The 27965-nt window shown below is 57.5% G+C and overlaps 2 protein-coding genes across 5 annotated transcripts; one reads left to right on the top strand and one right to left on the bottom strand.

Moving 5' to 3' along the window:
* The first annotated feature begins 69 nt into the window (after window positions 1-69).
* SLC30A2 (solute carrier family 30 (zinc transporter), member 2) lies at window positions 70-7471 on the top strand. The gene is made up of 8 exons (XM_004678642.2): window positions 70-119; window positions 765-985; window positions 1865-2011; window positions 2655-2808; window positions 3514-3667; window positions 4642-4747; window positions 5511-5645; window positions 6110-7471. Exons 1-8 carry the CDS (start codon window positions 70-72, stop codon window positions 6253-6255), a joined length of 1113 nt encoding a protein of 370 aa, XP_004678699.1. The 3' UTR covers window positions 6256-7471.
* A 930-nt stretch (window positions 7472-8401) lies between these two features.
* EXTL1 (exostosin-like glycosyltransferase 1) lies at window positions 8402-21576 on the bottom strand. 4 transcript variants are annotated; one of them, XM_012722619.1, is made up of 11 exons: window positions 20027-21576; window positions 15252-15342; window positions 14884-14991; window positions 14002-14121; window positions 13295-13430; window positions 12994-13100; window positions 12150-12239; window positions 11369-11455; window positions 10906-11066; window positions 9763-9931; window positions 8402-9627 (listed from the first exon to the last, which is right to left on the bottom strand). In XM_012722619.1, the coding sequence occupies exons 1-11, from the start codon at window positions 20797-20799 to the stop codon at window positions 9445-9447; spliced, it is 2025 nt and encodes a 674-aa protein (XP_012578073.1). In that variant the 5' UTR covers window positions 20800-21576; the 3' UTR covers window positions 8402-9444. The 4 variants fall into 4 exon arrangements, with proteins under 4 accessions (XP_012578073.1, XP_012578074.1, XP_012578075.1 ...); XM_012722620.1 differs by lacking the exon at window positions 11369-11455; XM_012722621.1 differs by lacking the exon at window positions 14884-14991.
* Window positions 21577-27965: the final 6389 nt, after the last annotated feature.

Below are 27965 nucleotides of genomic sequence, written 5' to 3'. Positions count from 1 at the left end.
CCGCCGAGCGTCCCGCCGGCAACTTCCAGGGCGCACTCCGCGGTCGCGCGCCGCTCGCGGCCCCCGCGCATGGAAACCACGGAGAAGCAGCATCTGTTGGACGCCGCGCCGGGAGCCGGGTAAGGCGCCAGGGGGGAGGGCGTGAGTGGGACCGCGCCGGACGCAGCTCCTCGCCCGCCCTCCGGCCGCGGCCCGTGTTGCCGGCGCTTTGGACCGGGACCGCTCCGGAGGGGCGGCGAGAGGCGGGGGAGTGGGAGATGGGAGTGTGGACTCGGGGACCGGCCCTCCCTCGCGGCTGAGCGCAGATTCTGACTCCTGCCCGCTAGCGGGGAGCCCCGAGCCTGGAGTCTCGTCCCCCGCCCGGCACTTTGCCCCAGGCGGCGTCGCCGTGGGAGGCCCAGTGTCCCCGAGGGTGCGAGCGGGTCGGCTCTGTTCCTTCTCCGCGCTCGGCTGAACCCGCGCCCGCCCCTTGGCCAGTCCTCAAGGTCTCGGCCTCCTCCAGGCCCTGGAAGGGGAGAGGGAGGGAAGGGTGAGGGAGGAAGGGAGGGGGCACCTCCGACCCAGGCCCTAAGACTCCTGGGTTGGGCATTCCCCCAGGACACCCTCGGAACACTGATTTCTGGCCACTCCTCAGGGGTTGTGGAGCTTGGAGGGTCCGTAGCTGGCATGCCAGTTGGACACATGGAAACGCCGAGGTGCCACAGAGAGCGGGGGCTGGAGTCAGCTCTCTCTGTCCCAGCTCAGAGTCTCTCCTCTTTGGCCAGGTCTTACACCGAATCCCTCAGGCAGGAGCGGGCTGGTCGGATCCCTCTCCCGGCACCTGGCCTGAACTTGCAGGCCATTGAGCTGGCCGCCCAGAGCAATCATTACTGCCATGCTCAGAAGGGGCCTGTCGGTACCTGTGACCCTAAGAAGAAGTGGGCCCGTCGCCAGCTCTATGTGGCCTCTGCTATCTGCCTGGTGTTCATGATTGGGGAAGTGATTGGTAAGGACCTTTGTGCTATTTAAATGAAACTGGCTTCTCCTAGCCTCGATGACCCCAGTAATATTAATACCAGCTGCCCCATTTATTGAATACTCAAAGTCCTCCCCCTTCCTAAATTTTGCTTTCCTTGGTTTCAGTTACCCGAGGTCAGAATATATTATGGAAAATAAGATGTGTTGAGGGGGAGGGATAGAGAGACCACATTCATATAACTTTTATCACCATGTATTATTGTAATTGTTCTATTTTATTAGTTATTGCTAATGTCTTTACCTAACTCATGAACTGAACTTTGTCTTGGGGATGCATCCATAGGAAATAACCTATATGCATCCATATAGGATTTCTTACTATTGTAGTTTGGGGGGGTGTACGGAGGAGGTGGGGGAGGGTGGGTAGGGAGGTGGGGCTGGAGGGTGTGTGTCTTGGATCAAATCCCCTGTGTGTAAGGTGGGGGGACTTACTTCTTCATGTGAGCCTCACAACAGCCTATTGCTGTCATACAAGTGCTGTTATTTTCCTTATTTTTCAGATGATGAAACAGAGGCAGGTTAAGGTCAAGTAATAAAGTAATTTGCCCATGATTGTGCATAACTAGTAGGTTAAGGGAGGCCTGCATGCCTGGAAGGAAAGAGCTCTGTGCCTGGTATGCTTTCAGGCCTTATTTGAACTTGATCTTCACAGTCACCCTCCAAGTAGATGTTGCTTGTCCCATTTCACCTCTAGAAGTTGAGGCTCTTAGCTAATGGTTATGCATCTAAGGCTGCAGAGGTCCGGTGTCTCTCTCCAGAGCGCATGGTTTCCATGCCACACATAGATTCTGTAAGTGGCCCCTTGGGGAGCTGATCAGGCTCCATCCTCCTGGTCCTGCCCCCACAGGTGGGTACCTAGCACATAGCTTGGCGGTCATGACCGACGCAGCCCACCTGCTCACTGACTTTGCCAGCATGCTCATCAGCCTCTTCTCCCTCTGGATGTCCTCCCGGCCGGCCACCAAGACCATGAACTTCGGCTGGCAGCGAGCTGGTGAGAGCCCGGTTAGGCTGGGGTGGGGTTGAGAGTCTCAGGTGGATCTGTGAGCGAGGCCCAGAAGGGCCTTGGGTGGGGAAGGAGGATGCCAACTTGGACATCTGTTCTTTGGGGGTTCCCTGTCTGATGGGGGAAGACTGGTCCCCACTCCTCCAGGCACTCCCGGCCCACAGGGAAGGAGGGGTCACCTGAGGTGGCCGGACTTCAGTACAAATGACTGTGGCATTAACTGCACATATCTATAGGTCAACTGGGGATAGGAGAGGTGCAGGGGATGTCCGCAAAGCCTTCCGGAGGGCTTATACACTAATCCCTCCTCAGTTCATCACTGGGCGGCGCTGTCATTTTCTTGGTGGGAGATGGTCCCTCCTAGAAGCCTTAGTTTGCCACCTTAAGCTTACATTTTAATAGGTTAGTTTTTTTACATGTAACTGGACATGCACTGAGCCAGATGACATAAGTGCCTTTTAGCTCTGACATTCCATGGTGTGTGCCGTGGGGCTCAGGTGCAGCAATGCAGCCATGCCTGTAGCAGAGGCCAGTGGGACTAGGCTCTGAGCCTGGCAGGAGATGGAGGGAGGCCGAGGGAGGGGCCTTAGGGCGCACCTGAGACTGGTGTTGGGAGTTGGTTCTTTCTCAGAGATCCTGGGAGCCCTGCTGTCTGTCCTGTCCATCTGGGTCGTGACCGGGGTACTGGTATACCTGGCGGTGCAGCGGCTGATATCTGGAGACTATGAGATTGAGGGGGGCACCATGCTGATCACATCAGGCTGCGCTGTGGCTGTGAACATCATGTAAGTGAGGCCTGGGTTCACTAGGGTCCTGGCTCCTCCCGCTTGTCACCTGTGTACCTGGGGCCTGCTCTCTCTAGGAGGCCCCATAGCACTCAAGTACAGACACCGGAACTCGCTTCCCTAAAGGTTGAGCTCAGGCACCTGGAATACCTGGGTCCTGTCAGAGGCCTAAGCCAAGGCGTCAGGATGTGTAAATCTGGGATCGCATCCCTCTTACCCCTGTACCTGTCACTGAGTAACCCGGAGGCTTCCTGTTGATGGGGAGGCCGATGTCTCTAGCAGCGGAATCCAGGCCCTTTTCAGGCTCCTGTACCTGAAGTTGACCTCAGAGAGAGGCGGGGTGTGTGGAGCATGGATGTCTTGCTTGCACTCTCTCTTGGTTCAGTGGCCTTGCCGCTTCCCTCTTTAGGCCTCAGTTTCCCCATTGGTGACATGACCTCCGTAATGCCCTCTTGCTCTGGGCTTTGGTGCTGGGGCATCTTTATGCCCAGATTCAGCCTGGTGTTAGAGTTAAGTGTTATCTCTTGGCACTTTGAACCAAGGTCCCACGGGTGGGGTTTCTCACATGGCCAAAGCAGTCACAAGGAGTTGGGGTTTGGGATTTTTATCCCACAGGGGCGTGCCCTAATGGGTGGCTTTTACCTGACTGATGTCAAACCTCTACCTGCTACCTCAGTGAGCCCTGGCTTTGTCTCCACTTCTTAGAATGGGGTTGACTCTTCATCAGTCTGGCCACGGGCACAGCCACGATGCCAGCCCTCAGCAGAACCCCAGTGTCCGAGCGGCCTTTATCCACGTGATTGGAGACTTTCTGCAAAGCTTAGGCGTCCTGGTGGCCGCCTATATTTTATACTTCAAGGTCAGACCCTGGGACTGAGAGAAGGTGGGGATCGTGGGAGCAGGAGAGTGTAAAGTAATCTGGGGTTCTCTATTCAGGGCTTTTTCTAGATTCTTTTCTTTAAAAAAGATTTATTTATGTATATAAGAACTGGGGTACCAGCCAGAGGTGTGGGGGTGGGGGTAAGAGATTTTACTAGAGATAGGGTGGGGAGCAGAACAGGCAGAAATACTGAAACACACTGCTGAGGGAAACAGCGGGCAGGTCAGGAGAAGTCTGGCGTGCACCAGGTGGGTCACCTCCCTGACCGGGGATCGAACTCGTGCTGCAGTGACTGCAGGATTGCTTCATAGTGCTGTGTTTTAACCTGTTGCACCACCAGGGAGAGCCTGGCTTTTTCTAGATTCTAGGTTCCTTCTAGTTCTGGGCATAAGAGTGTGGAGAAGGAAGGAACATTTATTTACCTGACACCTATCCCAGTGTCATCACATCTGATCTTCACAGCTATTATGAAGGGCGGGGGTGGTGTTCCCAGCAGCTCAGAAAGGTTCTGTGACTCACTGTCACCCAGTTGGGAAGTCTGGAGCCAGACCCGCACTCCGCACTGCGTGCTGCCGACCTGGCCTTCCGTCGCGGGGAGGCGAGGTGGGGTAGTGGAAGGAGCCAGTGTCCAAGCCCGCTCCACAGTGCCAGCCATACCACCTGCATGGACCACTGGCTCTCACTGGGCCTCAGTTTCCGTCCATGAAATGGGACACTGGGCCAGATGGTGTTTAAGGTTCCTTTCAGTTCTGTCCATATCTCAGCACCTTGGGCGAGGTCGTCTAGAAAAAGATTGTTCCTTGTCCTGAACCATGGTCTGTCCTGCCTAGCTTTCTGGACACAGAATAAAAGGTAGGGTGCTGGGAGGCAGTGCCAGTGCTGGGTTGGAAGGGGGAAGGGGAGCGGGAGGGCTGGGTGGTGAACCCCAGCTCTGCCTTCACCTTTTCCTGCAGCCAGAGTATAAGTACGTAGACCCCATCTGCACCTTCCTCTTCTCCATCCTGGTCCTGGGGACAACCTTGACCATCCTGAGAGATGTGCTTCTGGTGCTGATGGAAGGTAACCTGGGCTTTGGGCTCCCTTTGTTGCTCTTGGACCGCCCCAGCTCTAACCCAAGTTCAGGTGTAATGTGGGTGAGGATTCTAGCGCACTGGTGGGAGCCACGGTCTGGAGGCTGGCACAGGCTGAAGAATCTCCTGGGGCCCCAGGCCAATCTTGGCAGCAGGCTGGGCCTCCGATGTGGCCATTCCTGGAAATGTCCTGCTCTGCTTCCTTGGCCCAGGCGTCTTCCTCTCTGCTGGGTGTGTCCTCCCTCCCTCAGCTTGTGGCTGGGTTCTAGAGCACCTGGCGTGTAGCTCTTTCCCATATACTTCAGCCTCCAGTTACCTTCCTTCCTTCAGCCAGTGAGGGGTAAGGATGCTGCTTCCATTTGCACTTTGTAGACAAAAGCTCAGGAGACCCCCAGGGTGGGACAAGGTGCTAAGTCCCTCCAGCTTGGGTCTTCCACTACCTCGGAGATCTTGGCTGGCTCCCAGGGTTACTGGTAGTGGCCAGTGGCTTGTACTCCCTGATCAAACATATTCCCTGGCTCTCTTGGGGTGGTCAGGTCAGTCTGGAGTTGGGTGCTGGTTTAAGGTCAGCAGAAGTGTCCAGTTGCAGATGGGAAATGAACAAACAAGATCATGTCAGCGCTGTCCCAGTAAAGAGTGGTATGAGGGAGCCCGTCGGAGGCGGGGGCTGCATCCTCCCTGCCATTCAGGGAGGCAGTAGCAGCCAGCCTGAGTGGGGGCAGTTCCTTCAGCCTCTGCCCTGCTGTCCTCAGGGACCCCCAAAGGCGTGGACTTCACGGCCGTGCGGGATCTGCTGCTGTCAGTGGAGGGGGTGGAAGCCTTACACAGCCTGCACATCTGGGCCCTGACCGTGGCCCAGCCGGTGCTATCTGTCCACATCGCCATCGGTGAGTGGTTGGGATGCTCAGGGTGGGGGAGGGAGGGCAGCAGGAGGCCCGGCCACTCCCAGGTCTGAGGGCGCCCGCAGGGTCTGCGCATTGAAGCTGGCCCACACCGAGTCCCGTGCCCATCTTTGCACCCGAGCGCCACAATCCCATCTCCAGATACAGAAGCTGAGGTTAGGGGTGGAGTGAGGTGGTGGTCACTTGCCCCGACTTTTTCTGCTACGTGGCAGAGGAAAGCAGATTTCCGCGTAAAGCCTGGGCTTCTGCTCTTCCAGGATTGAGCCAGGGATGGGAGCGTGAGGATGGCCTGGTACAGGAGTGGGATCTGGGGTTTCCTGAGGTTCAATGGTACCCCATCCTGTTCTACTGGGGGTGGGTTAAGAGACTTGGGCTCTGGGTTGCTCAAAAGGGCCCGAGTGAACAGTCCATTCTCTGGTGCCTCCCTGGTGTGTCCTCCTGGCCCCCAGCTCAGAGTGCAGATGCCCGGGCAGTCCTGAAGGCGGCCAGCGCCCGCCTGCGGGGGACATTCCACTTCCACACCATGACCATCCAGATCGAGGACTACTCGGAGGACATGAAGGACTGTCAGGCGTGCCAAGTTCCCTCGGACTGAATGCCCAGCCAGGTGCCAGCCGGGGCGTGGCAGGACCAGACTCAGTCAGGACTTGACCTCCCCGGCTGCTGTATGCCAGGCCCCTCTCCTGACTTCTGCTCCGTGACCACTCAAGGAATGGGGCTCCCGCCTCACCGCCCCCATCTGACTCCGGCCAGCCCCAGGACAGGACTCAGCAGGCATAAACTAGTGTGACCCTACTCCTGCTCCTGGCTGCTCCCCAAAGGCTGGGTTTGGGTCTCCACAGCTAAAGCTGTCTTGCCACCAGCCTTGAGCAAGGGGACGCAGTGAGGGCAAAGTCCGTTTGCCTGCCTGCCTCAGTGCACATTTTCAGTGTCTCCGGCTTTGCCTAATGGATCTGTAAAGAAGTCAGGGGAACAGCGCCTCCTCCCTCAGCCACTAACACTATGATTTAAGGAGACCAAGAGGATGGGGGTCTGTGTGAACCCTGCCTTCTATGGGGATCCAGGGGGTCCCCAAAGCCTGGGATCCACCTGTGTCATAGTCACTTCAGCTGTGAGCCAAGTGTTCTCCTTTCCTGGAGGGAGGAGGCTTCGAGTAAGTGAGGAAGGAGCTGGTTTCCTCTACTCCCCCCAGGGCGCTGACCCCACACACATGTCCTACCACGGTGGGGGCCGAGATGTCAGCCTGGGGGTGCCTTAGCAGCCTCAGAGCCCCCAGCTGCTGTGGTGCCCTGATAGTGTCCTGCGGGTCACAGGGAGGCTGCGTTGCTGGACAGCCGCTCCTGGGCAGGACTCGGGCAGGGGACAAAGGGGTCAGACAGCTGGGACAGGAGACACTGGCTTCCTGGACTAGGGGTGGCTGTTTATAAGAGGAGGGAGGAGCTTCTTAGAGGGGCGGTTTGCCCAGCCACAGGGCAGCCTGGCTCAGTGACCTGTCTCTGCCATGACAAGGAAATGCCTGAGGCCAGTTGCTCCTGTGCCTGCTTGTCCTCAGCCTGAGCTGCTGACACCCAAGGCCTCGGCACTGAAGAGGGGCTATGCATTATCCCTCCTGAAAAGGCGGCCCGAGGCTGCCTTCCTAGGCAGCCAGGTGGCCTCCCGGCCTTCAGAGTGTGTTGACTGCCTGACCCATGGTGGGAGGAGGGGGTCAGTCATGCTCCATTCCTTCTGAGTCTCTGTCCATCTGTGAAATGACCTCTCTGTGCCTTTCTAGCATGTCACCTGCGTTGCCTGTCATCTAGATCTGGGTTTCTTCGGCCCCTTAAAATGTGTGGGAATTCACTTGTGTTGATTTGGGAGTGTGTGTGTGTGTGTGTGTGTGTGTGTGAGAGAGAGACAGAGACAGAGAGAGACTGCAAATGGCATGCTCCACTCCACCCCAATCTCTGGGGTATAAACCCACTGCTTTTATTGAGCCCCAGAACCCGGATCCTCAGTTCTGCTCTCTGCCCAATCTTATACTCCAGTCTAGGACAATCATTGCGCTCCTCATAGTTACAGAGAACACCAAGGCTCAGAAAGGTTGGGTCACTTTCCAGAAGTCACACAGCCAAATGTGAGGCAGGTCTGCAGTTTCTGCCTCAGTCTCCCTCCTGCTCTGAGCTGCATGTTGGTACAGTAGGAACCTTGGTCCTGCACCTGGGCAAGGCCTTGCCAAGGCAGCTCAGTGCCACAGCTGTGACTGGGGAGGGGAACGGTGTCTCTTTCCCCTGGCGGGGCGGCGCTGGGAGCCCTCCCCACCTGGGAAGGCTGCCTGGACTGCAGCTGTGTGCTTCCTCACCCACCCTCACCTGGTTTTGATTCTGAGCCATTACACTCTCCATCCGTAATTCCCTTTCCCCCCTTCACCTCAAGAACTGAGCAGGCTCCTGTCTCCCTCCATACCCCCAGGTGTGCCTGTCCCCTGGGAGGGCCTGAGTCATCCTGTTGACCAGAGGGCAGCTGCAGGATGGGGGTGGGAAGCATCAGAGAGGCCTTGGCAGACAGCATGCTCCTGCCAGTGAGACAGTCATGGGACTTTCCAAAGCTTCCAGGTCGTCAAAGCTGGAAAACAACCAATACCCTGGACCCGGCTGCACCCACCACCTCCACCTCTCCAGACTCGTCCCTGCTCCCAAACTAACCCCAGTCCTCCTCCCCCCATGCAGCTGCTGTAGGGGTATTTATAGCCCGAGCCTGTGGAGTAAGGACATTGAGCTTTATTTCGGAAGCGATAATTCCAGTTCTAGGTGGATGAACCCAGGAGAACACAGGGTCCCTCCCACTCCACTCACTTCCTGGGAGCTCTGGGCCCGGCCGTCCCTGCTTCCACCCAACCTACTTAGAAGTGCCCGCTTTAAGTCCTAAGCGTGTGGGCCAAAGAGGAGGGGCTTTTATATCCCTCCCCAGTTTTCAGGCTTCTGGCTGCTCAACACCACACTTCCAGGTCTCTTGCCCACAGCCTGAATGGGTCTAAAACGCCAGTCCCTTGCCCGGGGGCGCGGCGCGGCGCTGACCTCTAGTGGTGTAGGTTGGTAATGCAGAGCCACGGCCGCGCCGGGGCCGGGCCGGGCAGCGGCTGACCTCTTGGGCTTTGGTCTTCTTTCCTCGCCCTGTCGCCAGCGAAACTAAAGCTGGTTTCCGGGAGCCTCCTCGCTCCGTCGCTGGGGCACTGGGATTGCGCCAGGCAATGCGGAGCAGCTGCCTTCCCACGGAATAGGGACCCCAGGGAGGGAGCGAGCACGGAGTCCTGTCTGCTACCGTCGGTATCTGGCTGGCCACGCAACGTGACCTCGTCTCTGTTGGTCAAACATCTGCGGCAAGTGGCCAGATCAGAGACCTCGCGAGGCTCTCGCACCAGTCCTGGAGCCGGACGTGTACAAGGCAGTGGGAGCGGTGCCAGGACCGAACCCACCCAGCGCGGCGGTGAGGGTCAGGCAAGTCCCTGGAAGAGGCGAGAGTCTGAACGACAAGTAGCCGTCAGCCCGGCGGAGCAGAGGCAGGGACGCCCGGCGGGGATGGGCGCCGGCTGACTGTCCCGGGGCTGCGGCCGAGCGCGGGCGGCGGCTGACCGCAGCCGCGTGGGAAGGCGGCGAGGCCACGCCCCTCCGGGCGCTAGCTCCGTGATTGGCCGGTCTAACCTGACGTGTTAGTAACCGGCCGTCTTGGTTGGGCGTCCGAAGTTCCCCGCCACACCCCCAGGAGAGGCGGCCCCTTGGGCCCTGGCTGGGGTCTCCGCGGGCCCCGCCTAGGGCTTCTCCAGGCCGCGGTACTTCTTGCGCAACACCGACACCGGGTCCTTGAAGAGCACCGGGTCCAGGCGGAGGCGAGAGGACACCAGGGGCATGTAGCCGAACCCTGCCACCGTCCGGTTGATGCAGTCGCGGGCGGCGGGCTGCGGCTCCAGCCTGGGGTCTGGATCTCCAGGCGCCTAGGAGAGGGAGGGGAAAGAAAATGTGTTCCGAGGGCCTCTCTGATCTCCGGCGCGCATCCCTAGCCCACGCAGCCAAAGGATATGGGCTGGACAGGGAGAGGGGAAGCCTCCCTGGATCCCCTCCGTCCTCACCGCCAGAGGCCTGGCCTGGTGCTGCCTCCCATAGGGCACCTTGATAGGTGGCAGCTTGGTGACGGCTGCTACTAGGAAATTCATCACGACGTCCACGCAGAAGGGTACCTCATCCACCAGGGTCCTCATAGCCTTGGGCAGGGAGTGGGTGAAGAGGGTGTGGTAATACCTGGGCAAGAGGGCAGGTCAGGGTAAGGCTGCCACTGAATTCACCCCTCAGGCCCATTCTCTGCCCTCCTGACCTCACTGCCTCTGACCCAAAGCCCGGTGCCCAGCACAGTTCCAACCCCCCAGGACACTAGCGCTGTACCCTTAGACCCCATGGTTTGCCTGCAGCCAGTGGTGTGCTCCTTGACCCTCTCCCAAATGCTAAGTCCCCACCTCTGGTCACACATCTAACTCAGACCAGGCCAGATAGAGGGGGGTTAGCTGGTGCCAAGGTCATCAAAGTATGGTAGCCCAGAGAGGCCAGCTTCAAGAAGGCTGTGGATTACTAGGCTGATGCGGCGTCATGGGAGTTTCATCCCACCCTGAGCCCTGCCCCCTCCCATGCCTCCAGCTCTAGGGCAGCCTGGCCCTCACTTGTAGATAGAGCCATTTTTCACTCTACAAAAAATCCCTTTCAGAGCTCTGGGGGAAATCTAGGAGTGCCAGGTTACACATATTCATTCTAAACATGTCTAAAAAACTCTGAAGCATCCCTCCAGAATTCACTCCCTGTCCCCAAACTAGGGTGCCCCAGATAGTTTCTGGAAGGTCTGGGACAGACCGTGGCCCATCACATTTATAAAGCTTCAAAGCCATTGCCTTCTTACCTCACCCCACCAACAAACCCAAGCACTGCCATGCCCTCTGCATGACTCTTAAAATAACACGCCTGTCTGAGCGAGGGACTCCCATCTGTGCACCAGGGGGTAGACACGGTTTTCTCATTTCATTACCTGCCACATTTTACATTTTACAGATGAGGAAACTGAACCTCAAGAGAGGCAAGGAGACAACATCACACACCGGGAAGTGGCAGGTCTGGGCCTTGAACCCGGAGCTCAGCTCTAGGCTTTTTTCACTCCCAGGCTACTCTGGTCCTGAAGCAGTGAGGGGCCCTCTGGCCTTCTGATCCCAGGCCCGGGCTACCAGCTGTACCGATGGTAGAAGGCAGCTGAGGTGAGCACCATGGAGAACTCGTTGGTCTTCTCCGCAGTGTAGCCCCAGCCGCCCCAGGCCTCGTCCCAGAAGTGGCTCCAGGTCAGAAAGCCCACCAGCCGCTCCGGGAAGCTCTGCCACACCACGAAAGCAAAGTCCACCTGGGGAATATTTAAGTGAGTCATGAGGAAAGACTTCGGCCACCTCCAGGGCGGTGGTGGCAAGGCCCACCAGGCTGAGGGGACTTGGGACTCGGGAGAGGAGATGGAGCATGAAACTTTCCAGGGGGTGCTCAAGGGAGGCTTTCCAGCTGGGAGCCATGAGTCTGAGAGCTCCTATTACATTTCTAAGGAACAGGCTGATGGACTTGCTGGGGTGATTTCAAAAAAGAGGCTCGACCTCTGGTCCCCCCAGCTCTAGGAACCTGTCTCTACTCATGTGGGCTCTTGGGCCCAGTCCTCACCTCACTTGTGGAAAGACTGCTGTGGGCATCGAGGCTGAGGATGGCGTTGGTGCTGATGGCACTGAATGGGAAGAAGCGGTCACTCACCTGCAGGGTAAGGGGGACCTCAGTCGTGGAACCATCCGCAGGCCCCCAGAGAGTATCTGAGTATCCGCTAAGTAGGACACTTGCAGGCATGGTCTAGCAGAGGGCCTTAAACAGCCAGCCTGCCCAGAGCTCACACCGGGGGACACTGATCTGGACTTCAGGTCCCCACTCGGTAAAGGGGGCAGCCGGTCTCTGGGGGTGCTTCCAGACCTGATAGCTCAGGATGGGCCTATTGTCACATTAGGTGCTCCTCCCAATGTTGAGAGGGCTGTCAGACATTCTTTGTCTTAAAGAAACAGGTGCAGAAAGAAGTAGCGACTTGCAGAGACCCACACAACAGCGTGAGCGCACACCAGCGCAGATTCTTCCAAGTCGCCCCTTGCCGGTTCAGTTTGTTGCCACCTGCCCCTGTTTCCTCAAGATCTCAGACCTCTCTTCTGTTCTTCATCTGAGACACCCAGTGTTACCGCCCCTCATCCCGTTATACTCCAGCTCTCTGGCAGCACAGTGCACATGGTGAGGGATGGAAGAGAAGCATTTCTGTTAGACTTGTAGCCGAACTCACTGATTTCATCAGACCCTCCTGGGTCCCGCTGTGACTCAGACCCAAGTAAAGCACCCACTGTGTGCCCTCCCCAGTTCCCAGCCTTCAGGGACCAAGTTCATCCCTTCCACGTGCCTTCCCACCCCTCACCTTCTTGTGAGCATCAATGACTGTCAAGGGCACTGCTGTCTCGGGCCACCGGGGTGGAGGCGGCCTCTCACTGCTCCAGAGAACCAAGATCTAGAAGGGAAAGGAGGTGCTCCTGAAGTCTGGAGCAGAAATGGGGTGAGCGGGGGTGGGGAATACGGGAGAGCAACTGACAGGCGAGTCTGGAGGAGAGCTTAGTTGGATCCAAGGGCCTTTTTTGCTGCCTGTTCTCCCTGTTCTTGCCTCTGGGCTTCTGGAAGGCAGGACTTGCTGTGGTGTGAAGGTAGCTCCGGAGGCATCAGAACTCAGGGGTCTGCCGCCCTTGTCCCTAGCTAGGGCTCTGATCCCAAAGCCTGTCTTCGTCTCTTGAGGATTTTTATTCTTCCTCCTGTTCCTTTTCACCCCAGTCCCATCTCAAATACCCAGTTTGGGGAGTCACTCTGTCTGTGCCCTGAGTCTCCAGTTCCTCTGGAAATGAGTTCCAGTCTGTTTGTCAAGAGCTGTGAACTTCAGCTGAAGCCCAGGCAGAATCCTTTTTTGCTTTTTCACTGCAAACTCAGGGCCTGGTGTTCAGAAATGACTACTGGGTGAATGAATGAATGTTTACTTCTCCAGTCTTCCCAGGAGGCACCAGCTTTTTTAGGTGTCTTCATTTCCTTGAGGGAGGGAGGAGTGGGGATGGGGTAAAGGAATGTGGAAGTTGGGATTTAACAGAGGAAGGCAGCAAGGGAAAATCCCCCGGGGCCTCCCCCCAAACTGTCTGGTTTTCCTTGGGGTCTAGATGTCTTCAGGAATCCTGCCCTGTCCCTTGCCCCCACCCTGGGTCCCAGCTGGCAAGGGGGCAGACCTGGGCACAGTGTTGGGAGCCTGCCACCGCCTGGATGAGCTTCAGGGGGGGCTGGCTTAGGGCCCCCACCCAGATCAGGGCGCTGAACCTGCCTCCAGGGTGAGAGCCTGGGGGAATGAGACAGAGGCTATTAGGGTGGGAGGGGACAGAAGCCCCTGGGGACTGACATGAGTCAGGGACCCCAGGAGCCAGGAAAGATATTGGACACTTGGGAGGGTTTGGTGGAGCTCTTGGGGTTCAAGCTAGGGGAGACTTGGGAGTGTTGAGGAGGGAACTTGAAGTTGTCCAGCCCGGGGCATACCTTCTTGTTGTCTGTAGTAGAAGGGGAAGTCTGAGGGGCTTGTAGAAAAAGTGGGCAGGGCCAGGAGGGCCCCCGGGGGGGTGTTCCACAGCCGCCAGGGGTGAGCAGTTGCTCCAAAAACCCGGTCTTGGATGACCTGTGACATGAGAGCGGGCTATGCAGAGGCAGCAGCAGCAGGCAGGGTGGGTCTGGGGAGGTGAGGTCCTGGTGCAGCCCCACGCCCCCCTCAGGCTCGAGCATGGCAGCTGCATCACCGGGTTGCTGGGACAGAAGGTTCGAGGCAGAAGTCCCGAGTTGTCGCACTCAGAGGTGTCCAGGGCTGCAGACGGTGGCGGACTTGCTGCCTGTTCTTCACTCAGGGCAGACATCACCAACAGGTCGTGACATTTTGGGGGGCCCAGAATCTCAACAGAGCACCCTCGCCTGGCGACCCTCCACCCCCAGCCTCTCCACCCTGCCGTCATGGCTCAGCTGCTGGAGTTGGCACATGCTTTACAATGGCTTAACCACAGCTGAATCTCTACAGATAGGGAAACAGGCCAAGGTCAGAGAAGGGACTTGTCCCAGAGGTCAAAGCCAAGTCTCGAGTCATCCCAGAAGCATCTCCAAGGGTGCTGCTCAAACACCTGGGCAGAGGAGGTATCCCGAGACAGGGGTGTGGACAGGGCGTGGGGTGAGGCAGGCCCCCCCAGGTGAGGCCCCCTCACCTCCAGGGTAGTATAGATGACCTTCTCCACTGAGGAGAAGTAGGCGTCCCACAGAAACTGGGTCTGCTGACGGAAGGCAAGGACCTGGGCAGGGGGCATCTCCTGGAGGGCAGCCAGGACCTGGGCATAGAGGGAGAGAAGTCAAAGGTGTGGACCTCGGCGGGCCCTGACTGACCCGCTTCCCAGGGCTCCGAACGAGCTGGCAGCAGCCACCCACAGGTAACCTAAAATCGAGAGTGCAAGGCCCACACCACCCTGGGTTTAAGTATCACTCTAGTCGTGTGCCCGAGGACAAGCTGTTTCACCTTGTGGAATGATTCCTCACTTGTGCAGTGGGTGAATCGCTACCTGGCTGTGAGGGTGGCTGTGGGGAGTAAATGAGAGGACTGTCTCAGAGGCTCGGACAATGGTGCTGTCGCTACCATTCTCATTCCTCAGCCGCCTCAAGGCTCACGCGTGGTTTTCAGAGCTGTGCAAAGTTAGTTTCATCTGCTGGAAAAGCCACTGTGCATTTTGCTTTCCCACCCCAAGTCCCACGGAGATGCTCAGATTTTAGATTTTTTTGTAGATTTTCTTTCCATCGGGTCTTTATGCATACTTGGGACAATGGAGCTGGGCTTGTGGACATAATCTAGTCTAACACCCCATCTTACAGATGGGGACCCTGAGGCTGAAAGAGGCTTGGGGTTTGCCCAGAGCCCTTGGGAGCGTCTGCCCCATCTCATCCCACAGGAGCCGCAGAGAGCCGGCTTGGGCTGAGGGCAAATCCCTCAATGCAATACGTGGCAGGCTGAGGCCAGCCTGGGGGCCAGGGGCCAGGGTCCCAGCGTCCCTCCCACGCCCTGGGTCCCGTCCCACGCCATGGGCAGGGCCCTGCGCTACCTGACGTGGGAGCCTCTCGTCAGCTACGATGGCCGCCTTAGTCCAATCAATGACCTCGGAGAAGGGCAGCACCCAGCGAGGGCTGAGCAGCACAGGGATGCAGCCAGCCTGGGGGGAGGGTGCCGCTGGGGAACCCAGTTCCACCTGCACAGACTCACCCCCCTCCCAGTTCCAAGTCAGCAGCTGCTGATGGGGGCAAGGGCTAGAGAGGAGAGAAAAGTGGTTTTTTTTTTTTGTTCTGCAGGGGTTGTGGTGAATATGGCCACAGACACACCTGAGTCCCAGAATGTCCCCTCCCCCTGGGCCCAGAGCACCCTGCCAGCTCAGGAGTGTGTATGTGGGGGGTGTTACCCAAGTTGGGGTTGTACCTTCAGGGCTTGGAAGAAACGTGAGGCATCAGGATGGCGGCCAGAGATGAGGCAAAAGGTGGCATTGGGCGGCGCTGCCCCAGGCTGGGTCCTAGGAAGGCACGGGGGGGGGGGGGCCCAACACATGAGCCCTAAGACAGTCTCCCCTGACCCCACTGGGATCTTGGGAGGCGCCCCCGCCCCCCTGCACACTCACCTTCTGTGTGCACACCCACCGGGTGTCGTGTGCTGACACTCGTGCAGCTGCACACTGGCACGCTAACATGGATGCAGGCCTCACACCGGTCCTCGCCCACAGTCCGGGTCAGCCCTGCCTCTGCTCTGGGAGGTGTCTAGACCCCTTCCTTCTTGTCTCTGGGCTTGGGTTTCTTCAGGTGCAAAATGCAGGTGGCAGGACTGGACGTTTCCAAGGCCCATCCCTCTGCCACACACAGACCTCGGGCACTCCTCACCTGAGTGGTCTCCATGCCCTGCCCAGCTCCTCTCTCCCTTCTGAGAGCCCTGGCCATGAAAGCCTCCTCTGTCACGAGCTGGAGGCCTGGAGCCACATGGCAACTGCTGCCCTGAGGCTCCCTCACCCACAGGACAGGCCTCCTCTGTTCTTCCCATCTCCTCCCCCAGCCCCAGGGTCAAGCTCAGGCTGCCGGTGTCTGTGTGTGGGGAGGAGCCAGAGTCACAGCCTCTCTCTTCCCGAGTCCTGCCCATTAAGGGAGCCAGGGCCCACCACCAGCTGAACCTAGGAAGGTTCAGACCTAGGCCCAGAGGATCTCAGGCCTCTTCAGGTACAGCCTGCATGGGCCTGAGTCTGATCCTCCACAAAGCAAACCTGGGAGAATTTACAGCCTCAGACCAACCCCTACTGAACAGATGAGAAGACGGAGTCTCAGAGAAACCCAAGGACCGGCTCAGGCCACAGGCAGGGCTGGGTTGGAGCTGGAGTGGGGCGGATGTGCAGGCGCCTACTCCTTTCCTGGGTTAGTAGAACCTCTCCAGACTGCCGCTCAGGAGAGCTCCTAGAGGACCCCCGCCTTCACAGTGCTCAGGGGTCCCCTGGGCTGTCCTTGGAAAAAGCTACAAGTTAAACAGGACGGGCTGTCCCTTATCAAACGCCATGACGATGGTCCTCCGTCCCCAAAGAGGCTGAAACCGCCCAAGTTTCAGGCTTCAGACACACAAGCCTGCTGAACACCCGCACCCCTCAGCCTTTGCTAATCTGCATTGTTCCCTCCTCTGTGGCTTTGTACGTCCTGCCTTGCAGCTGGAGGAATTCCTCCTGCTCAGCATTAGTGTCTGAGCATAAACATCACCTCCTCCGGGAAGCCCTCTATGATCTTTCCCGAAATGGCCCCTGCTCTCTGTTCCCAACGTCCTGCTGTTCACTGTGATAGTAGTGAGCCAGGCTTTCCTTTCCTGAGCACATATAACTCTCTCATTCCCCCAGCAACCCTGTGGCATGGTAGACACGGGCTGTGAAGGTCCCATTTTACAGATGAAGAACCCAAGGCCTGACGAGGTCACATAGTTCCAAAGTAATGTGTGTCATAGTCAGTGACTGTTTCTCCTCTATGATAGCAACTGGAGCGCAGGGGCACCCATCTCGGTGTGCCCAGGACCTAGCAGAGTGCCTGGCAGAGAAGGGCTGCTTAGTGGGCGCTAAATGAGTAATTGCTCAGTGCACAATAGAGAGCAGACCCAGGACCAATGGGCCAGTTATCTGCAAAGTCTTTTTTGGGACAACTTCTAGTAATGAAGCTGGCTGAGAGTAGGCAGGGGGGTAGTGTCGAGAGGTGGTGAGTTCCCCATCAGTACAGGCAAACAAGCCGAGGCTGGCAGGCAGCTGGGGGTGTGAGCGAGTGTTATAGAGGGCACAATACAATCACTGCAGATGAATTTCTAGGTTTCTTGATCCTGTGAGGTTTGGCCATAGACTCGGGGGTCCTGGCATCTTATCTGGCTTCACCCGGTGCCCTAGGGCAGAGCTCACTGTGACTCCCTGTGCCTCTGTCACTTGGGCCTTCATACCCTCTCTAAAACATTAAAATATATAGTAACTGTTGGTACAAAAGTGAACATATTAACATTTATATTAAGTGTTAGTTTTCTTTTACCTGAAAGTTAATTTCTCCTGATTTTCAAAGAAAACATTTTCACAGTTTCTATCCCAAGACAGAAACACACTTTCTGTTTCAAGTGCGAGGTCCCTGTACTTCCTGTGCCTAGAGGGAGTTGGCTGGGGGTTTGAAACATGCCTTGAATTTATGTAAAAAAACAAACAGGAGGGCAGAGTTATACCCACGCAGCTCGCACACACACAGAGTCTCTCAGAAAAGACACCCGAGAAACTGGAAATGATATTGAGCTCCAGGAAGGAAAACTGGGTGGCCGGAGGCGGCGGGGGGGCGTCTGTACTGTAGACCCTTTTATACCTTTGGAATGTTGTACCCAGTGAATGAATTCCCTATTCATAAAAATAAATAAATAGCAATTTAAATGGGTGGAGGCTGATTCCAAAGCCACAGGAGACCATTCAATGAAGGTAGAAAAACATGGGCTTTGGAGCCAACTTCGCTCTGTCCCAGTGCCCGGTCAGAACAGTGAGGGAGGCCACGGTGAGGATGGAGCTTGTCACCAGAAGCCCAAACCTTGGGCTGCTCAGTTTCCTGTCCCCTGACATAGGGATGCTCTCTCCCCTGCAGCTTCTTGTCTGTAGTAAGTGCTGGTCACACACCTGGGCAATGCCAGCCCCCCAGGTCAGCTTCTACCCACCCCTCAGCCCCGCTGAGTGAATGAGGCATAGTGGGGCTGTGAATGCTTCTTTCTCCCGCTAAGCCAGGCCAGTCCTTGTTTATTCAGGCCGCCTTCAGGGCCTGGGCCTGTGGCATAAGGCCTCCCTCACTCTGCCCGGGTCTGCTTGGCTGGCTCAGGCACTTGCCAGACACTTCAGAGAAACTGAGGCTCAGACTTCCCCAGAGATTACAAGTCCTGTCCCCTGCAGAGGCCAATGTCTGGTTCAGAGGACAGTTAGAGGCTGCTTAGCATCATGCCTGGGACGGTACCAAAAACGCTGCTCAGAGGGTGGCTGTGTGGATTGGAAAACCTGGGTTGTCCTGGCCAGTTTCAGACCCATCAGTAAACACGTAGTGTGCACCTTGTCAGTGGGCAGCTCCCTAACTCAGTTTCGCAGAGTTGAGGCTGAAATAGCTTCAGATTCAGCCATCACCAACCGCAATTAGCAATAACTTAAGAGGCAAGAACAGCTACGTGCCTGGTTAGAAAAGGGGACGAGGCCTGTGAACGAGAGGGGTCACGCAAGGTGAGCTCTGCCTAAGTTCTGCATGTGAGATGCTGGGGGCCCCCTGGTGACTGCCAGAGTGGAGGGTACTGCAGCGGGGTGACAGGGCAGTTCCATTCTCACCCCGGGGTGGGGGGGTCCCTGGAGGCCATGTGCCTTCAGGAGGGAGGGGATCCCATTCCCACAAGAGCCCTTTGATTGGGAGAAGCCCCAGAAGCCCCAAGCTGAAGCTAAAATGGAACTTGGCCAGGTGAAGAATTCCTAGGAGGGAAGGAGAGCTCAGAATAGCCCATGTTGTTCTAGCAGAATATGGGGAGATGCCTGGGGGAAGGAGAAGGGGGAGTCCAAAGTGACGGGTTCCTAGTCAGGTCAGGCTGGGGGTGAGGGGGAGCCCTCTGCCTCAGAAGCCCTGGGCCACGTCAAAAGAACTTTCCTTCTTGCCTGTCCAGCCAGCTGGACAATGCTGGCCTTCTGGGGGTGGAAGGGGCCAGGGTACTAAGGGGTAACTACTTACCACCTGAAGTGTGTGACCCCCAACTAGCCCAGGTGCCTGGATAAGCTCTCCATGCCCCTTATCTACCGACCTCTCCAGGCCTCTGGCTGGTGGGATGTTCTTCTTCTTCTTTTTTAAAATAACATAATCACTTATTTTTACATCATTTTGTGCCTTTTTCCAGCTCAGCTGTAATCCCCGTGGGCTTCCCATCACCAAGTCACCCTTGTGCCATCACCATAGTCCAGTGCACTCCCCTCCCCGCCCCCATTTTTGGTCCCATTCCCCACTCCACCCCTGTAAAATGTCTCTGGTATCTAGTTGTTCATTATTATTATTATTTTCTCCCCTGGTCCTTTATACCCCTGCTGTGGGGGTGTTCTTCTGGCCTAATTTATATTTGCTGTAATCAAAGCCTGCTTGGTTGAGAGTTTCATCCCTAAAAGTAGACACAGGAGCAGCTTTCATCTGTGGCCAGTTATTAGTGTCGATGGACCTTCTGAGCCACTTGATGCCTAAACCCTTTGCTTAAAACTCAAAAGTCCAATGCTGACTTCTTCGGCAGTTCTGGCTTGAAAGACTAGATGGGTGTCCTCGACAAGTTATGACCCTCACTAAGCGTCCGTCGTGTCTGGTACGCAGACACTTAAATGATAGCAATTAGTATCTTTTATTAGACCCATTATTTAGCACAGAGTAAACACTAGAGAAGTCCGTGTCAGATAAAATGCCAGGAAGGAGGGTTGGAGTCAGCAGGAGGCAGTGGGAGGGAGTCCTCTTGGGGGCGAGCTCCACAATCTGCCTGGGACACCCCTTGGGGCAAATCGCCCTCTTGGGGGGAGCTTCTTTGCCCCTTGACTCCCCCCACGGCAGTAGAGGCCTAAGTTTGCCAGCAAGTCCCCCCCATCTTGGTCCTGCTCCTACCCCGGACTCTGGGCTCTCTCCCGTCACAGACCCTGCCCACCGCCCCAAGGGGAAAGGTCCACTTACTGCTCAGGTCCAGGGTTCTGCTCACAGCGCCCATCCCAGGGGCAGGCAGAGTGGGCATCTGCCACGCGCCACCCGCCCCTCTCTTCGGCCAGGGCTAGCCGGGTCTCCCCGGGCTGGGGGCTGTGCTGTCGCAGCTGGCCAGGAGCGCCACCTCGCAATGGGTGGGCTGCAGGGAGAAGCGGGAGGGCCACGTCGAAGCCCGGCCGGAAGGTGTCCATTGCGGGGCTGGCCTCGGCCACCATTGCCTGTCCCAGCCGGAAGGTCTGGGCACAGGGGGCTGACTGGAGACTGAGGATCAGGTGGTTCCTGCCCCCATTCCACTGGGGGGGCTCCAGGCTGCAATCTCCAGCCGGGGTGTCCAGGCCGAGGAGGAGGAAGAGGCAGGCCTCGGCGGGGCTGAGTGTGTGGTACCGGGAGCCCTCCAGGGAAGCCAGGATCCTGCGGTGAGTCTCCGAGCTCTGTCCAGTCGCTGGGTAAGCGAATACCTTGAGCCCCCCGCCCCTGCACTTGGAGGAGTCAAAGCAGGTCCCCCAGTCACACCTGCCACTGTGGGGGGCCACCGGGGGTCGAGGGGCATCTTCCAGGAGCTCCCTAGGCTGGGAGAAGCTCTGCAGGAGCTCGGCATCCCGCCAGCGGGGCCAGCCTTGCGGGGCCCGTGGCCGAGGCCCGGTAGGCACTGCCAGCTGAAGAAGGGGTGGCAGGACTGTCAGGAGGACAAGCAGCCAGGAGGCCAGCAGCGCCAGCCAGAGGGACTTTCTTCTGCACAACTGCATGTGGCCACTTGCAGCCAGGGCTGGGGCGAGCCGGACGCGCAGGCCGGAGCTGGGTGGCGGGAGCTGTAATCAGCCTTCTAGGTCAGCACCCTCATTGTCCAGATGGGAAGACCGAGGCCACAGAGAGCAGGCTGCCGGGGCCGGGCCACACAGCCAGTCACTGGTCAGCCACGGGGCGCCGGAGACCAGCTTCTGGCCGAGCCCTCCTGCGGTCAGGACTCGGCTTCCTCGGCCTTTGGACAAGTCAACCTTTGCCCCCTCAGTGCGGCTCCTGCTTCTGGGCCCCTCTCAGGCTGATGCAACCCTTGTTAGGACTGCAAGGCCAGGTCCTTCTGCTCTCCTGGTTGCACCCCCTGTTTCTGCCCTCAACAGAAGGGAGGGGCGTGGGCCAGGCCATGAGGGGCTCGTGGGAGTTGGCCAAGGTGCAGGGCTGGAAGGAAGCAGGTCTGTTTCCCCAGTCCCACCCCTGCCTGTGCTGCCTCCCTGGCCGTGGAGGCTCCTGGCCACTCCTGGACTTGGGCCCTGGAACGGGAGCTAAAATTAGACCTTGCACCCGATCTAGGCGATCAGGGTCAGCTGAGGTCAAGGCCTGGAAGCTCCCCTGCCTGGGGAGCCCCACGAGGGGTCTGGGTGGTGTCCTCTCCTACCGGCTGCTGTCCCCGGCTCAGGTAACTCAGCTCCTTCTTCCCCCACCCAGCAGCTGCACCCTATGGCATGGAGCTACCAGGGTGCCGAGGCCAGGAACCCTGTGCCAAGTCTCTGCAGCACAGCCAGCAGCCCGGCGTCTTCTCGGTCCCCTCTTGGGGCAGTGTCTGGAAGCGCTGCTTCTCCCCTGGCAGCTGCCAGCTCCTCCCCTGCCAGCTCTGATTCGCTCCCGGCTGGCAGGCGGGGTCTGCCCTTAACCCCTTCCAAGCTGGTTTCCTCTCTGCTATCAAGAACAGACAGCTGGAACCACACCTCACAGTTTGCCAAGATAGGGGAGGCCTGTTTCTGAATTCTCGCAAACCCTTAAGACAGGTTTATCACTGCTGTTTCTTTTCTTTTCTTTTCTTTTCAAAGATTTATTTATTTATGCATACAAAACTGGGGCACAGGCCAGACGTGGAGGGGCAGTGAGAGGATTCACCAGAGACAAAGTGGGGAGCAGAACAAGAAGATTGACTGAAATACACTGCTGAGGGGAGCAGCGGGAGAGACAGGAGAGGTCTGCTGCACCATGTGGGTCACCTCTGGGGCCGGGGATCGAACCCTCACTGAAGGGGCTGCAGTTCGGCTGGCTTTAACCTGCTGTGCCCCCAGGGAGGGCCTGTCACTGCTGTTTCTTACAGATGAAAAAAGCAAAGCTCAGGGAGGGGATGGTATTATCCTAAGGTCACTTGGCTAAGAAGCACAGGGTAGGGATTTGAACCCTAAGTTCCTGACCCCTAATCCTTAGAATTTCTCACTGGCCAACCTGATGAGAAAGTCAACAGGTAAGTGAGGCAGTGAGACTGGGGGTGGGGGTGATTCGTATAAGGTGCTCCCACCTATTCCCAGCCTGGGTCCCCTCTGCAGAAGCCGCCACCCCCTGCCCCCCACTTCCACATTTCCTGCCTCCCCCCTCCTGGAGCTCTGCAGGGAAGAAGCTTAATGCCTCTTCAGTCCCTGTGGGAAATTCTTCCTCAAGTTGGACTTGACTCTCCATGTGTCTGCACCCCACTCACTGGAAGCGCTGCTTCTCAGTGCCCCGAGTCACTTTCTCAGTGTGCTCTGTGAGGGGACTCAGGCACCAGTGGGGAGTCGCTGGACTGCTGGGGAGCCCTGGTTTGAGGAGGGGATCCCAGAGAGCAGCGCTGCCTGCTTCCCGGCTGGATGTCGTCAGGCCTCTGCTCTCCTCTCTAGACAGGGCTGGTGGCATCTGCCGCGAGGTGGCTCATCCGGACTGTCCCCAGGGCTGCTCACCAAGGGGCCTCCTTCCTGGCTGCCCCGACCAGACCAGCATTCAAGAACAGGACACCGTTCATTGGTGCAAGAATGTTCTCGCAAGGGCAAGCAAAGGGGACCTGGCGCTGCCCCGTGGGCTCAGTTCCAGGTGCGTCCTGCTCAGAGAGGCCTCGCGCCTGCGCTGGGCTGTTCCTCCTTCCACCTTGCCCAGGGTACAGAAATCATCGGAGGCTCCCTTCCTCCAGAGAGCCCCCTGACTCCTCAGGCTGGGCCCAGCCCTGGCTAAAAATACCATTTCTTCCGCAGATGCATTCCTTCATCCAGCCAACAAATACTTCCTGAGCAGTAAACGCGGGCCGGTTCCATGCAGGCTCTGGGGGCTCTGGGGTGCACCGAGGGACGGTGATAGCACATTCTTGCTCCGCTGCAGGCCAGGCAGGGCTCTCAGTGCTAGTGGATTAGCTGGTGTAATCCTCCCCCGTGCAAGCTGCCGAGCTACAGCAAGTCACTTAAGGTGGTGGATAGATTCTTGGAAACTGACTTGAAGCTACAAGAGCTCTCTCAAAGACATCCTTGCATGTGACTTGGCAAAGGGTTTTATTTTTTATTTTCTTAGCCACATTGAAAGGAACCAGTGTCGCGAGGACCTGCTGTGCCTTACTCCCTCCATGCCGCTGTACAGATGCAGAAACAGCCTCAGGCAGCCCAGGTCACTGGCCCGAGTTCCTGCGCTTTAGGAAGGGTTCCGGGCCGGCCCACCTGGCGCCTGCCGCTTCCCTGTTCCCCGAGTGAGACCCACGCCCCCCTCAGCCAGCTCGCTCTGCTGTCCGGTGGACAGAGCCAGGAACCAGGCAATCCTGCGACCAGGAGGGAGGGGGCCGTGGGGCCACCTGATCCAGGGGGCAGGGAAAGCCTCCCCTGTGGAGATACCCAAGACCGCAGGATGAGGAGTCCGGTCCTGAGGTTTGGAACCAAGTGTCACTAGTATCACAAAACTCCAGCAAACGCTTGTTGGAAGAGTGAACGGATGGGCAGACTAAGTTGAGAGGGCTGGGGGGGCACTTCAAGGGTGAGGGGCTGCGGGGCTTTCAGGGGCAACTGATCCTGTTCCAGCACCCCCCCCCCCGCCCTGGCACCCTGCTTGGCTCATGCCTGTGCCCACACTTGGACACACACACACACACACACGCGTGCTCTCTCCTACCTTCATGCCTGCAGGGGAGGCTCAGGCCAGCTGGGCCTGGGCTTGTCGGGACTGCAGCTCACACGGTCGCCCTGAGGCTTAGATGAAGGAAGAGAGGGCAGGGCCTCTTGGCAGGCAGGGCTGAACACACCCTAAAAGTACACTCTGGGCTCTGTCAAGGGCCCCTGGGCCTCAACTGGGCTTTTCAGGACTAATCAAAGCCATGGGAAGTTCCCTTCCCATATCCCTCTGATCAGATACGGACTGAAGGCAACTCTGGAGAGGGAGATGGGACAGGGTGGGAGGGAGAAGACAGGGGAGAGGAGGTCGAGGAGGCAGCAGGGGGTGCGGCTCCTTTATGTGGATTTGGGGGGGCGGGGAGGGGGCTCTGGAAGGCTCCGGGAGCCCTGAGCACCAGTTCCCTTCACAGGCACGGTGGCTGGTGCGTCTCCCTGCCTCATGCCGCCCGCCGTGGGGCTGCTTCCTGCCTCTGGTGCTGCCGCCATGTTGGCCAAGGCCACGCAGAGAACGGGCCTGACAGCTCTGTGTGTGATCTGAAGTGTTCCCTCTTCACACCCTGGTTCTGCCTCCCTCTCCATACCTGCCTCCTACACCCCTTCTTCTCTGGGCTGGGCCTAAAATCTGCAGAAGGAGTGGGCCCAGTTTCCAAGAGGAAGGGGTAAGAGCTCGGCTCAGGTCCTCCTCACAAGCTGTGTGTTCCTGTGTAAATTACTTTACTTCTCTGTGCTTGATTCACCTGTAAAATACTGACAACAGCCCCTTCCTCAAAGGCTTGATGGGAGAGGAGTGCATGAGGTAGTGGAAGCTCAGCATTCAGCACTCCAAGCCTGGCCCAGAGAAGGCACTAGCAGCTGGTGGCCTGTCCCCCCTCAGACAGGAGCTGAGGCGACTTGCCCCAGGCACATCAAACTCTCCAGCTGGGGTAGTCCCGGACAGGACTTGGGTTTTCCCTCCTGCTCCTGCGTTCTTCCTCCTGACCGCCATCTCTTCCAGACAGACGCTGAGAGCTCCAGGAGGCGATCACCGTGGAAACCCATATGCTGCTTCTCGGCTGCTGCTATTTGTTGCTCTGGCTCTGAGCCGTCTGGTGTCTCACTGCAGAGCTAACAAGTGTGGGGGTGGTGTGCTTGGAGGCTGTGGGGTCTCCGTTCTCACTTGCTGGAGCACAGACAACCTGGACCATAGCCAACCCCCACAGGGTCCAGGGTGCTAATCCAGCTTCAGCTAAGGTGAGCCTGCCATGGTGGATAACCCACACCTGCACCCCTTGAGTAGGGGCAGGGGATCAACCTGGGCCCTGGGCAGGAGTCACGTTCTGGCCTCTGCTCCTCCCCCAGGCACGGCCCTGTTCTCTGGGCATTCGACTTCTCACCATGAGGTTGAAGAGGTGACCAGACTGGCTCTCCAGAACAAAACACTCTGGAATTCTCCCTCAGAAGTAATCTGGATGTGGTGTGGAAGGTGAGTTCTTCCCTTTCCAGCTCTATGAACACTTGACTGTGTTAGGAAAAGCATACACCTAGTGGGGTTGAGGCAGTGAGGAAATGACCTTCCTGCTTCTACTGGGGATCCTCTAACAAGCCCCCGGTCACGTGACCCCTATGGGTCAGGGCCCAGATGCTTTATACGGCGGAGAACTGAGGTGCTGATTTGTAGGAAGTAGATGAGATGACTTTGTCCCTTAGTGACAGATTTCTGCCCAGAAGAGGTGACACAGTGTTTGTAGGCCATGAACTGCAGGGTCTGTGCCAGTTTGCAGTGTGCCCGCCATCTTGTCCCAGCATTCTCGGCTTCACTGACTGCTCAGTCCCCTGAAGCACCCCTGGCACCCTGGCAATTTCCTCAGGAAGAAGTGAGACCCAACAGTGACATGTGCTGACTCTGGATGATCATTTCTTTTTTTTTTTTCATTTCTTTTTTTTTTTTTAACATTTTGAAGATCATAATTTGCTAGCCCACTGAATCTCATCTTCCCCTTCTGTAAAATGGGGGATTCAAGAGAGGGGCTTGTCACATCTACTGACCCTGCGTCAGGCACTGCTGAACGCTTCAGATCCATGATTTTCACTTAAACCTCACAGCAAAACTGCTGGGTGTGGACATTCTCTCCCATTTTATAGGTAAGGCCAGTGAGGTTCAGAGAGGTGAAGTGATTGCCCCAAGGCCACACAGCCAGTGAGCAACAGCCTGAATCACAGGGGGCTGACTCCTGCTTCACAGGTTTATGTTGAATAAATAACACGAGGGAAAGTGCTTGGCAGATTGGAGAGGGGAAAAGGAGCAGAATAGGTCACCCCAAAAGTGCCATTCTGGCACGTGGATTGTTTTGACCTGAAGGCATTCAGGAGCTAGCAGATTGAAGAAAAACTTTTATCTCTCCCTTATTACCTAAAAGAGTTTAGATGGGTGGCCTGGCCCAGAAAAGGAGCGATTGCCAGAGGTAATTTTTTTATCGTATGACGCATCGGGATGGCTGGGCAAACATCTGCTCTCATCCTTCTGGCCTGTGAGTTACAGCCTCCACCCCTACCCAGTCCTTAGCTCAGGGTGCCATATTGCTTCCTTTGTCTGACTTGCCTTTGTGCCTCAGGCTCCTCTAGGAACAAAATTAAAATTGTTTTTCTCCTGTTAATCTGTCTATATCAATTTAATTATTAGATCAGCCACAGAACCTAGGAAAAAATCTTCCTTCTACACATGTGAATAATTATAGTCAGCCCAAGACTACCTACCAGTCAGCCACATGGGGGCCCACCTCTCCCTTGGGAGGTGGGGGGTTCCGTCCTGCAGGGTGGGCTTCTGTTACACAGAGAAAGCCAGCAGGGCCTGAGGGGAGCAGGCTTTTTGGCCCAGCCTCTTGCCTGAATCTGCAAGCTGAGCTGTCAGCTCCAGGTCACTCCTGGGATCTGTAATGCTGGGGCAGAAGTCAGTCTCCAGTGGAGACTGGAGGACAGTGGGCCTGCACAGGTCAAGCGAAGTACATCACAAACCTGGCTCCGAAGGCACGCTGGTCTGTCTGAAACTGCAGCCACTGCCCTGACTTCAGTGCAGGTCATTCTGGGCAGGGAGTGAGCTTCGCCCTTTTATATCTGGAGCCAGGATGATAAATGGACCAATCAGGAGCAAGTTCTCCAGCTGTCAGCCAAGGCCTTGCGCTTATTATGTGGATTGAAAATGGAACGTGAGCAGACTGGTGCTAACCAGACCAATCTGGTGCTTAGAATTGAAAAGGGTCCAGTCAGGCCTCTAGGATGGGGGCCCTTTGTGAGGGTGCAGGACGGAGCAGAAGCCAGCTTGAGTCAGTCAGCAGCCAACCTCCAAAGAAAGCAGCATTCCGCAGAGGACTTTCGTCACTGCTCAGCCACCTCTGAGAGCTGTGTCTCTAGCACAGCCTCCTGGTGCCAGGGCCCTCCCTGTATAATACCGCAAAGGACGCTGTCCAGCCTTCAGACTATTGCAATGGGCCGCTCCAGTGTCACCGTGGTGGTCCCACCTGTGAGCACCTCCAGCTGCCTCTGTGAGCTGGACCCTGTGGCACTGCTGAGCAGGCCACCCGCTCTAGGCCCTCACTGACAGGACAGTGCCATCTGGCACAAGAGGCCTTTGGAACTGCTGGGTGCTGTGGCACTATCTGGGGCGAGACAGCCAGCCGCGTCTGGCTTCAGAAATGCTTTCCTCCCCCAGTCTTCTGTCTGTCACATAAGCCCTGGTGTTGGGGGCTGTTGGTGCTGCAGGTGGGACAGGCTCCCACAGGCTGGCGGCGGTGCCCGGTGGGCCACTGTGCCAGGTGGGCCAGTGTGCCCGGTGGGCCAGTGTGCCAGGTGGGCCAGTGCACCCGGTAGGCCAGAGTGCCCAGTGGGCCAGTGTGCCAGGTGGGCCAGTTTGCCAGGTGGGCCAGTGTGCCCGGTGGGCCAGTGCGCCCGGTGGGCCAGTGCGCCAGGTGGGCCAGTGTGCCAGGTGGGCCAGTGCGCCAGGTGGGCCAGTTTGCCAGGTGGGCCAGTGCGCCCGGTGGGCCAGTATGCCTGGTGGGCCAGTGCGC

The sequence above is a fragment of the Condylura cristata genome, unplaced genomic scaffold, assembly GCF_000260355.1.
Source record: "Condylura cristata isolate star-nosed mole 26May11 unplaced genomic scaffold, ConCri1.0 scaffold00008, whole genome shotgun sequence".
Taxonomy (NCBI): domain Eukaryota; kingdom Metazoa; phylum Chordata; class Mammalia; order Eulipotyphla; family Talpidae; genus Condylura; species Condylura cristata.
This window is presented reverse-complemented; position numbering and strand designations above follow the sequence as displayed.

Bases quoted from the DNA above. Each gene is read 5' to 3' on its own strand.
- EXTL1 (XM_012722619.1), bottom strand. From the start codon at position 20,799: ATGCAGTTGTGCAGAAGAAAGTCCCTCTGGCTGGCGCTGCTGGCCTCC. The intron at 12,240-12,993 runs GTCTGCCCCCTT...TTTCCCTTCTAG, and splicing joins GCTCCCAACACTGTGCCCAG to ATCTTGGTTCTCTGGAGCAG. The intron at 11,067-11,368 runs GTGAGGACTGGG...AATATTCCCCAG, and splicing joins GCAGTCTTTCCACAAGTGAG to GTGGACTTTGCTTTCGTGGT.
- SLC30A2 (XM_004678642.2), top strand. From the start codon at position 70: ATGGAAACCACGGAGAAGCAGCATCTGTTGGACGCCGCGCCGGGAGCC. The intron at 986-1,864 runs GTAAGGACCTTT...CTGCCCCCACAG, and splicing joins CATGATTGGGGAAGTGATTG to GTGGGTACCTAGCACATAGC. The intron at 5,646-6,109 runs GTGAGTGGTTGG...CCTGGCCCCCAG, and splicing joins ATCTGTCCACATCGCCATCG to CTCAGAGTGCAGATGCCCGG.